At 47.5% G+C, this 12,500-nt stretch overlaps 1 protein-coding gene across 2 annotated transcripts in view; it reads left to right on the top strand.

Annotated features, from left to right (window-relative positions):
• The window catches only part of bcar1 (BCAR1 scaffold protein, Cas family member), a 65,839-nt gene that overhangs the window by 44,114 nt on the left and 9,225 nt on the right, over positions 1–12,500 (top strand). For both annotated transcript variants that reach the window (XM_079743350.1, XM_079743349.1), the window contains exon 2: positions 1–276. This exon is cut by the window's left edge and continues 441 nt beyond it. In XM_079743350.1, coding sequence (XP_079599476.1) covers positions 1–276 — 276 coding nt within the window. The remainder of the gene's footprint in view (positions 277–12,500) is intronic.

The following is a 12,500-nucleotide window of genomic DNA, read 5'->3' as shown; positions in this document are numbered from 1 at the left end:
CCCAGCCCGCAGAGCCTGTACCAGATCCCCCCGGGGCCGATGGGCTCCGCGCCGCAGCCCCCCAGCAAGGCCCGCGAGCTGGCCCAGAAACAGTACCACATGCACGGGCAGGATATCTACCAGGTGCCCCCGTCTCTAGGCCCCGTGCCGAGCCAGGGCCTTTCCCAGGGATTGCCCCCGACTGGGATGTCAGGGGTCGGGCAGGACGTGTACCAAGTTCCCCCGTCCCTGGAGAAGAAAAGCTGGGATAGCTCCAGCGTATCCAATGCGGGCAAGGTATAGCTGAATACTTTACTTCTGGAGAGAGAGAGAGAGAGAGAGAGAGAGAGAGAGAGAGAGAGAGAGAGAGAGATGTGGAAAGAAGTTTGAATGCATGTAGAAAGTTCTGGTGATGACTATCATGGTAATTGTATCTGTTTGTGTTGGGGATGTTTTTGTATCCTGGAGACGTTTATACTTCCTGCGTCCTGTCCTTGTTGTTAGATAAGTGTGTGTGTGTGTGTGTGTGTGTGTGTGTGTGTGTGTGTGTGTGTGTGTGTGTGCGTGTTCACTTGATTTCCGTTTATTTTTTCAAGGTTGTCACTTTTCTGCCACCAAAAGAGTAACAACGCCGAGAGATCTAAGAAACTATATGAAAGAAAAATAGGTTACGGTATGTGTTGTTAAAGTGGAGCGATAGGAGGAGAAAGAGATTGAGGGAAGGAGGGAGGGAGGGAGGGAGGGAGGGAGAGGCGGAGAGAATAATAAAATGTCATGGGAAGAGCGGAATATAAATGTGTCGGCGAAAGTTCGGGTAGTCGGTGTGTTGGTGTGTGTGTATGCCCACTAGGTCGTGTGTGGGGAGGTGAGGGCAGTTAATAATTCAGGCATGATGTCCTGCTTGGGTGGGTCAGGGTACTCGTGAGGACGTGCCCTGGGCAGACTGATGCTGGCTGACTGGGTGCACCCAGCCATGTAGGTTGCGCACACCCCAGCCAAAAAGGGGATGGGTTTTTAGATGGCCGTGCGTTTGTGTGTGTGAGGGTGTGTCCGTTCATTTGACCGAGCAATTGGAGTTTTCCGACCGGCAGTGACCGTGGATGGCTGGGTTTGATGGTGGCGGTGAATTGAACAATGACGACAAAGATGATGGTGATGATGATGATGATGATGATGATGATGATGATGCTTATGGTGGGGTTGATGGGAGGGAGACATCTGTCGGGGCTCTCCCTCTCTTAACCCCCTGACGTAAATCTTGGCATCTCCTCCCCTCATTGCTCTCGGGGAAAACCTCTCCTCCCTAGAACGTAGTTTCCATCGCGTCACCGTCGGGAGTTACACCCTGCTGGCCTGTCGCTAGCCCGCTAACGCCCGCAACCTCGGCTCTCCATAGCATCCTGAAAATGGCTAGAATTACTATTTATTATTTATTAAAAACAACGATTTCATTTAAAGCTGCTGTATTTTCGATGTTATAGTTGCAAAGAGAGGGGAACAGAAAAGAGCAGAGGAGAAGAAGGGTGCAAGTTTTTGAATCTAAACAACCTTAAAATCGCCCCAAAGCTCTCTGCTCCCTCCCTCTCTACCTTCGAGATGTGTCGCAATCGTACTCATGCTGTGTCGAAGCTATAACATAACATAACTGTGTGTAAGCACATCTGATTGACAAGCCAGATGGATTTCCCCGCACCAATTAGGGCAGAGAGGGCCGTATTGGGCTGAAATAGGCTGGGAGTGGTCAAAATCAAAATTGTGTCATAAAACCAGAACAGATATTCTCATTGAGGATTTCCACACACTAATAGCTGACAGATGGCTCTGACATTCCTGACAAATTACTCAAATAAAATCCCTTGAATCCCAACTAAACAACTCTAGAGTTCAAGTTCTGTTATGTCTGGTTTTAATAGTAGGCCTGCTGATCAGCCATTTCATCCATATAGATATGCCTATATATCATGAGCACCAGAAAGCTACTGGAAAAGTGTCTCGCCAGCAATCTTGAAGCCAAATCAGCATTTGACATTAAGAATAATTACATAGCGGTCTCAAGGTCTCTAACACAGCTGGTACAGCAAAGAGAGACCGAGCAAGAACAGAAAAGAAAAACAAGGTGTTTCAAGGTTCTTAACAATGATATTCACAGGAGGCAGCAGTATTAGCTCGCTAATATTTCTGTCGCTAGCATGGTGGGCCGAGGCTTAAGTCCCTGTGAGATGCTATCAGCGAACCAGGAAGTCTTATTTGTGTGCATTAGCTCATTGAGCTTACCCGCCAAAGCGTGCGGAGAAGCACTTTGCCATTCATGGTAGAGACGGCTAATGCTTTACCACATAGACGCTATCAGCAAGAACGCTCTCCTTCACCCTTACCGTCCCTGCTGTGGCAGCAATTACAAGCTCAACTTAGACCACACAGAAACAGGCACACCAGTACATACACATATACTCATAATATATCCCAGCTGGCCTATATGATATTAGCAGGTATTCATATTTATATATCTATTTATTGGTTTATTCAGATTAAAAAATGACTGACTTGAGGCCATTGAATTGAGCAGAGCGTTTTAAAGAGCTGATTGATTGGCCTTGTATAGCTGTATTCGAGAGGAGTGAATGTAGGCCAAACCCACATACATGATGTGGTATATGGCAGTAGGGTTTGAGCGTGTGTGTGTGTGTATGTGTGTGTGTGTCCGTGTGTATGTGTCCGTGTGTGTGTGTTTGTGTGTCTGTGTGTGCAAAAGACCTGACTGCTCCTAATGTTTACCTTCCTGATGTCCTTCAGTGCTTCCACTCGCCCTTGTGGCTATTCCCTCTCTGCAAACACACAAACACACACACACACACACATACACACAAATACACAATGCACAGCTGCCAGTTCGTCATTTTAAGATAAGGAGTTCTTGTTGAGAGAAGGGATGACTGGCTGTCTCCTTCTTTTCCATACAGACAGACACACACACACACACATACACACACACACACACACACACACACACACACACACACACACACACACACACACACACACACAGATGAACAGTAATTGGAGAGTGATGAAAATGAGGCTATTGTTTAAATGTCTGCAAGAAGAGAATGGGAATGATGGAGCGAGAGACAGAGGGAGAAATAGAGAGAGAGAGAGACACACACACACACACACACACACACACCCACCCAGCCGGAGGGAGGGAGAAAGCAAGAGAGAGAGACTGAGATGCAAGGGGTGGGGCACTCTGCGTTGAGGAGGCGTTGATTCAGTGCATGCAGGGCAGTGGTAAAGGGATGGGGAGTGACCACCACAGAGCGGCCCCGGCCCCGTCCTCTAGGGACCCTACCTGCGGGACCGAGGAGCAGAGGGGGGGGGGGGGAACGAGGAGCATGTCAGCCATGAGGACGGTGCATGGGTGCAGGGGATGGGCAGAGGTCAGAGGGCAGGGCAGCTGCCACAGCTGAGTGCGGCGTGGGGCGGTCAGAGGGTCTCCAGACGATCAGCCGCGCTCCCGGGCCGGGGTGTGGAGACACGCGCCGCCATAAGCCCCGACACATGCCACGCACACACACACACAGACACACAGACAGATACACAGACACACGCACACACACACACAGACACACAGACAGATACACAGACACACGCACACACACACACACACACATAGATAGATACACAGACACACACGCACACACACATAGACAGATACACAGACACACGCACACAGAGAGACACACACACACACACAGACAGATACACAGACACACGCACACACACACACACACACATAGATAGATACACAGACACACACGCACACACACATAGACAGATACACAGACACACGCACACAGAGAGACACACACACACACACAGACAGATACACAGACACACGCACACAGAGAGACACACAGACACACACACATACACATACACACACACACACACACACACAGACAGATACACAGACACACGCACACAGAGAGACACACATATACACACACACACACAGATTTACATACACACAGACATTTACATACAGACATGGACACACAAACACGCACGCAAAGACAGACACACACGCACACACACACACACACACACACACGCCATGCCACACACCACTCATCAAATGTACGCTGATCAAGTCATGAAATATAGCAATGTAAACATAGAAATTACTTCTGGTCCACATTCTTTGACTAGGTTTTAATCAACTCATTCTTCACCCCATTACCCCGCACAGTTAATGGATATTTTTTAATGGAGTTTTAATCTTTTAATCTTAGTCTTATTCGCTGCAAAATAGAATTCCTTAAATTGCCTTATTATTTGGTTTTTGGAGAAATTTGCATTTAGATCAGAGCAAAATACTAGGAACTGTTGCTCATTGTTCGCTAGTGTTAACCTCTCTGAGCACAAGAGTCTGGTGATTAGTGGTTTTCAGAAAGACTCTCAGCAGAAGGGTACTGCGTTTGATTACAATGTCTGCAGCCCAACCTGTAGGAATCCCTAAGTGAGCTCTCTTACCCCTACCTGCTCGTTTAATGACATGTCCCCATTATTAGTAAGTCAATTTGGTTTAAAATGACAAAGTTATTCTACTTATTTGGGCTGCAATATTAGTCACACATGAATCCAAATTGCCATTTTGGCCCCTCAACTTTCAAACCGTTACACTTAACAAATGCTTTATTGTAAGTGGTTCTTATCTGCAATAGGCGTCACAGATTATAAATAGAAACGATAAACCGTAATGAAAAATCACAATCACAATATCAGACATAATTATCACGTTATCATTTTTGTCATAATGGTGCGAGCCGTGATCTAATGAACAGCCACAGAAATCTCTCCATCTATTGGAAGAAGGGTGGCAAGGCCTCAGATTAGCAACGGTGAGAAGTCGAGCACACACACACACACACGCGCGCACACACACACACACACACACACACACACACACACACACACACACTCACACATTGGCTGCTCACACACAAGTTACCCACTTTCTCCTGAGGCCATGCACACCCACACATGCACACGTGCACATGCAACACACACGGCTGCAGTGCCCTAACGAGGCTGTGTTTGGTGCTCCTGCTGAACTGCTGCAGCCTCCAGAGTGCACCGGAGTGCGCATGTGAACGTGCACTTTGTAAGAGCACCGGCTTGGCTCCACACTGGCAGCCATGGGCTTATTCGCATGCAGGCACGCACACACACACACACAGTCACACACACACAAACGTGCAGAAGCACAAGCATACACACAAACAGACGTGAACACACGCAAGCACTTGCACACACACACACACACACACACACATGCACTCGCAGATGCACACACACAAACACCGAGATGCTGGAGGTGGATGAGGATTTGGCAGCTGCTTTGTTCATAGTTCACATAACCGTGGAAGTCGATGGGGGTTTGGACTTGTGTGTGTAGGGGTGTGCGCCTGTTGGTATGCATTGATATCAACTTAATGATGCTAGGCCCTATGTATTGAATGATTGTTGATCTATATACTCTGTGTGTGTGTCTGTGTGTGTGTTTCTGTGTGTGTGGGTGTGTGTATATACACGATGTGCAGTATACACACATATTTTTGTGTGTGCATTTCCTCGTAAGGATTGTTCTTACAGCCCGCAGGTTCTTGGGGGAGGAGAAGAGATGGATGGATGGCGAGAGAGAAAGGAGGAGGAGGAGGTTATTGGTTTTCTGTGAAGGAACGGTAGCTGTGTGTTCGTGTGTGTGTGTGTGTGTGTGTCTCTGTGACTGTGTGTGTGTGGGTGGTACTCTGCTCGACGTTTAGTAGAAAATTAATTACACCAGAAGAGAGATGGTAAAGGAGAAGGAGAGAGGAGTCAATGCATTTGGTACCGCAGCACAGAAACTGCTGGCTAGCACATTTCTCCACCGAACGAATGAATGAACTATTGTTTATTTATTTAGTTATTTGCTTGTTTTTCCTGCTCTGCAAGCCAACATTAGCAGGATGATGCACCACAATGCACTTTTCTATCTCAATTCTTGTCTCAGATTACCACTGCTATGCTTTTTAATTATATGCGAGCATACATTGTAGGCCTGCACCGCTGTTGATTTCCTTCTTATTTCACCTATTGTGCACCACACCACACCCCTCCCCCCAGGTCCTCACCTTGCCTCCCAGGCCCCACTTGGTCACACGCGGTGGGCCTGTGAGGACTCTCAGCCTGTCACTGTGATAACCTGCTACTTCATTAAACTGCACTAACTGGACTTCAGTCCACAGCCACACCCCAAAGGTTTGAGCAGAGATTAGGGGGAGGAGTGAGAGAGGGAGGCCGAGAGACAGAAAGAGGGTGAGGGGGAGGGATAGAGTGAGGGATGGATGGAGATAGAGAGAAAGAGAGGGAGAGGGGGAGATAAAGAAATATAAAGAGAGAGAGAGGTGAAAAAGACTATGGCTTAGAGAGACTAACATCGAGGGACGAGGGAGGGAGAGACAGAGGTAGACGATGCAAGGCAGAGATTCCATTTGTCCTTGCATCACGCCTGGAACAAATGTGCTTTCCCTCACATGCAACAAACACATGAACACATTAACACACAATGCCACATCTGAACAACATCCCTCTTACAAAAAGCTTTGTTCAACAGGTCACGCTTCGATGACAACCGTCCTTGTGTGTGTGTGTGTGTGTTTGTGCCTACATGTTGTGTACGTACACGTGGACACACACACACACATACATGTCGCTTCTTATATTTGTGTACATGTGTGGGTGTACATGGGTTGTGTTCGGTACAGAAAAGTCGTTTTCTGCTCTACTAGTGTGTGAAAGGAGTTTTGGTTGTGTGAGTTCCATATTTGGTCTACACCCGGTACACACATGTGGGTATTACCTATTCATTCATTTTTATGTAGGTGTGTGTGTGTGTGTGTCTGTGTGTGTTTTTGAGTGAGTGCGTGCACAAGCCTGTGCCCGCCTTTTGAGTGGGTGTAGCAGGATTGTAGGTCTGTAGGCCTGTCATTACTTATACACCAACACACACACACACACACACACACACACACACACACACACACACACACACACACACACACACACACACACACACACACACACACACACACACACACACACAAACAAATTGACTCCTCGGTTCCAAACATAAAACACACACTCACACTCACCCTCATGAATCAGGAATCCTTTCAGCATTGTACGATCATGATGGGAGTTGTAGTTCCTTCCGACGGTGTTGTAGTTCACCCTTAAGCACCACATATTTAAGAGGGGAACACTCACATCCGCTCTGCCTGTAAATAGTCCTAACGGGGCGCTGGGTTTAATAGGCTGAGCAGGCACATTTAAACCAAAGCCCTTAAAACGTTCACAGTAATTCTATGTAATTCCACGGTCGGTCAACACAGGTTGGGATCCTATTTGCGGTGTTTGTAGCTCTTGCACTGTACCGACGAACTGACGTGTATATCCAGAAGCTCAGGGAGATTAGCACCCTCCATCTGAGGTGAATTGATGCTAAGTGGATGTCTAATTGGTGACAGAGGAATTGGTACTGTTGGAGACACACACACACACACACACACACACACACATACACTGTCACATATCACAAACGCATACACACACGCCATGTGCAAGTGGAATCTAGTGAACAGTGGTGTGTGTGTGTGTGTGTGTGTGTGTGTGTAAGCAGCTGTACTGGAGACATGCTTCTTCCTTCACTAATCTCTGTTAAGATCCCAGACACGGCTTCTTTGTGTGTGCGTGTGTTTGTGTGGGTGTGTGTGAACATATTTGTGTGTGTGTTTGTGTCTCTTTGAGGGTGCACATGTTGATGTGTGTGTGTGTGTGTGTGTGTGTGTGTGTAGTTTGTGCATGTGCAACATACCCCACTTAGCTGGCATGGTCGGCACAGGCTGTTGTGCACACATTCGGCCGTTCTTTCTTTCTTCTCTTTGTACATTTTCAGCTGCTTTTTGTTTCAGCTCTGATTCGGGTCGTTATTGGATATCATGGTTTATCAGTCCCATTCATGGGTTTGGCTAAGGCTGGTTCCACCCCAGAGGCCAGGGTCATAATGTGCCGTCAGTCCCTGCAGCCTCACTACATAACCGAACACAATGCAGCCTCTTGGTTCAGTTTTGTTGCTGTTACGTCGCTGGTGCTACTATCACTTCTACTGATGTTGCCCTCCCTTACTACTAAATGATACTACTACTCCTACTAGTATTATCACTATTATCACTAAGTAAGAGTACTTTTTCTGCTGCTACTACTTATGCTTCAACTACTAATACTATACTACTATACTTATTCGGAGTAATTGTAGCGTCGCCATGTGTAGTCGTTCGTAGTAGTCGGACTCCTTTACTCCTTTGCAGCTCCTACCATCACAACTACGAGTACATCATTACAACTGCTACGTCTACTGCTGCAAGACAGAAAGACATAATAGTCTGTCTTACATCCAAAACTGACATTCCCTGTGAATGGCTTTGGGATAAAAGTGTTCAAGTGAGTGTTCAAAGTGTTCGAGCGAGGGACGGCCATACGTCTGAGGGGCGAGCGAGGGCACCTCCTTCTGGTCGAGCGAGAGGGACGGCCTTACGTCTGAGGGGCGAGCGAGGGCACCTCCTTCTGGTCGAGCGAGAGGGCGGCCATACGTCTGAGGGGCGAGCGAGGGCACCTCCTTCTGGTCGAGCGAGAGGGACGGCCATACGTCTGAGGGGCGAGCGAGGGCACCTCCTTCTGGTCGAGAGAGAGGGACGGCCACACGTCTGAGGGGCGAGCGAGGGCACCTCCTTCTGGTCGAGAGAGAGGGACGGCCACACGTCTGAGGGGCGAGCGAGGAAGGGCTTCATGTGGTCGCGGCGCGGTCGCCTTCAACCTCGGCCCTCGCCGAACGGGTCGGCCCTGGAGGAAAGCGGAGCGGTCATGAGACCCGACGCCGCGGCTCTCATTACCGCCGTGACCGTGCTGGTCAGCAGCGTGGACGACAGGGCCGTTCTCATCAGGGGCGTGCACGCCAAAGCTGAGCTCATCAGGGGCGTGCACGACAGGGCCGTGCTTGTCAGGAGTGTGGATACTGCTACTATACTGGCTACTGTCAGGAGACTGCATGAGAGCACCGTGCAACACAGTGCCATGCCTGGAAGAAGCACGCCGGGCCGGGGCGTACAGAGAGGGCAGGAGGCTCGCTGGAGCCTCGCCGTATCTCTCCTTCTTCTTCTTATGAGAATTGAGAAAAGAAGCAGCTTGTTTTCTCCCTTTTTTGTATTGCAGCAATATAAAGAAAGGAAGGAAGATAGAAGGGAGAATAGACCCACAGACGGACAGACGTGAATAAAGAGAGGAAATAATACCTATGTAGAGAATGGCGTTGATTGAGACGAGCGAGAGAGGCGAGGAGGTGATGGAGGACGGAAGGGGGGGGGGGGGGGGGGGGGGGATGTCGCTTGAGGGTTAGAGGGGAGAAGGTCGTCTGGTTAACAATGACTTCTGCATGCCAGTGTGTCGCGTGCTCTCTCTCTTTCCAACCCAGACACACACACCACACGCACACACACACACACACACACACACACACACACACACACACACACACACACACACACACACACACACACACAAAGCTTAATAGAGGGCCATCTGTGGCACAAGCTGGGACATTCAGCCTTTTGTGTGTGTTATTTTGTGTGTGTTTGTGTCTATGTGTGTCTGTGTGTGTGCACACGTGCATATTGTGTATGCAGGAATCCTTGTGCGTCATTGACCTCCTTTAAATGCCACATAAATAAGTGCATGTGAAGGCATTTCCTTGTTGCTTGCTTGTAGCTATGTCCTCTCTTTCTCTCCCTCTCTCTCTCTCTCTCTCTCTCTCTCTCTCTCTCTCTCTCTTTCTCTCACTCTCTCTCTCTCACACCCTCTCACCCTCTCGCTCTCTCTCCCTCTCCCCCTGTCTTCCTCAAAGCTGAAATGCCGACTCTTCCTCTCAGGTAGATTGATGGTGTGTGTGTGTGTGTGTTTATTTGTTTGGACAGGAAACACACACACACACACACACACACACACACATTAACGAACAGCTCTATCAACAAACAGTGGGGAGGATTTGACATGCAGTGAAGTCACTGCTGATTTTCCAACACACACGACTTTTAAAGCAGTTTCACTGAACCCGCAGAATTGATCCTGTAACGTCCTGTTCTGCCTCCCCCTTCAGCTGTCTTGTGCTAGAGACAATCTTTGTACTACTCATGTCATATTTAATATATCACCATCGTAGTCACCGTATTTACAACATGGTTTCTAATCCCCAGAGCCAACGTGGCGGTGAGCTCTTTTTGGCTGGCATTTCGCTCTGCTCCCCGGTGTTTATTCACACTCGATTGGCTGGGTTTGAGTGGATGCACCGTAGAGTGTCCAATCAGACTGGGCTCGAGGCCCTTGGCCCGTACTTGTCTGTTCTGCGTCCTTCCTACAGTGTTAACAGCAAATGGGGGTGGAGAAGATGCAGCTTAGGTCATTCAACCCAACATGCAGCTTGGGTTGTACTTACATGTATTACATGATACAGTGTGTAGTTTTTATGTGTATTACTTGATACCGTTTTTAGTATTAACATGTATTACATGGTGCAGTTTGTAGTATTTATGTGTATTACATGGTGCAGCTTGTAGTATTAACATGTATTACATGGTGCAGTGTGAAGTATTTACGTGTATCACATGATACAGTGTGTAGTATTTGCATGTATTACATGGTGCAGCTTGTAGTATTTACATGTATTACATGGTGCAGTGTGAAGTATTTACGTGTATTACATGGTGCAGCTTGTAGTATTAACATGTATTACATGGTGCAGTGTTAAGTATTTACGTGTATTACATGATACAGTGTGTAGTATTTGAATTTATTACATGGTACAGCTTGTAGTATTTACATACATGATGCAGTGTGTAGTATTTACATGTATAACATAATGATAATAAGTTTGTTTTCGTATAGCGCCTTTCTCACACTCAAGGTTGCCTCTCAGTGTCATGAACACATGATACAGTGTGTAGTATTACATGGTGCTGCCTGTGCACCCCTACCATGGCAACATCATTCATGCCATCATCATCATCAATCTTTTTTTTGACTGAATGGTATGTTAATGAAATGATGCAATTCACGTTTATCTGTTTAATTAGTAATCAATGTTTCGTTATTACGTCATTCAAACAAGAAGACTGAAGAAGACAAGAAGACATACACACACAATCACACTCACACACACACACACACACACACACACAAAGACACACTACTAATGATACTAAATGAGCCAGCAGATATCCATCAATATTTAGTTGTGACTGGGACACACACACACACACGCACACACAGATGGCAGTGAGAAATGTCTATCAGTTACCAGCAGTGACTATTGATTGGTTGCTCTGTGATCACCTAAAAGGATTAAATGGCTTGGTAGCTTGGTAAGCAGGTCTTCTGTGTGTGTGTGTGTGTGTGTGTGTGTGTGTGTGTGTGTGGGGGGGGGGGGGGGGGGGGCGTGTCTGTGTGTGTACGTGCCTGTGTGCATGTTTGTGCATGTGTGTGTGTGTGTGTGTCTGTACGTGCTTGTGTGTGTGTGTGTGTGTGCTGCCTGGGTTCACTTGGTGTGATAGAGCTGATCAATCGCATGAATTATCAAAGTGACATGTCCGTGTGTGTGTGTGTGTGTGTCCGTGTGCATGTGTCTGTGTGTGTGTGTGTTTCTTTGTCTGTGCGTTTGTTAGTGTGTCTGTGTCTGTGTCTATGTGTGTGTGTCTGTGTGCGTGTGAGAGTGTGTGTTTGTGTATAAGCGGGCACATCTGGCTTCTGCCCTGGTGTTGTCATTACTGCTGAAAGGTTTCTGTCAATGAGATGGGGGTGGTTGGAGAGGGCGGGACAGCTAAGTGCTCAAGCACCGCGAGCTGTGCTACAACGCTATCCCGATAGCGTAGCGTAGCATGGCGTCCGATACCTACTGTGCGAATGCTTCAGTTTGACCCGACAGCCTAAGTACACCGTGACTGTGAGTGTCTATACTGTGCTACAATGATATGACAATAGCGTAGCGTAGCATCCAAAAGCTACTGGGCTAATTGTTACGTTTGTCTTGATGCAATCCAGAGGGGCACCAGAGTGAATGTGATTGACCGTCTCCCTGCTGCCTCTCTCTGACCGGGGGGGGGGGGGGCGTAATATCACTTGAGATGATTGCTAGAGTGAATTCATCCCCCCCATAATGTATGGCGCTGGAATCCCTGCTCATTGGTTAGGCTTCAGGGTTCCAAACAAAGCTTGGAGTCTCCTGCTATCGTAATCTATTTGTTTTATTTTTCTAAGAATGAAAGATATGGTAAAGTTAATCAAACATACATTTTGCATATTATTTTAAAAAGTAGGGATTATTATTAATACTACCGTTATTCACTAAACACGCGGTACAAAAAGAGAAATAATGT

This window comes from Pollachius pollachius, assembly GCF_949987615.1.
Source record: "Pollachius pollachius genome assembly, chromosome: 9".
Lineage (NCBI taxonomy): Eukaryota > Metazoa > Chordata > Actinopteri > Gadiformes > Gadidae > Pollachius > Pollachius pollachius.
Note: the sequence above shows the minus strand (reverse complement) of the source record. Positions and strands in the feature narration are given on the sequence as shown.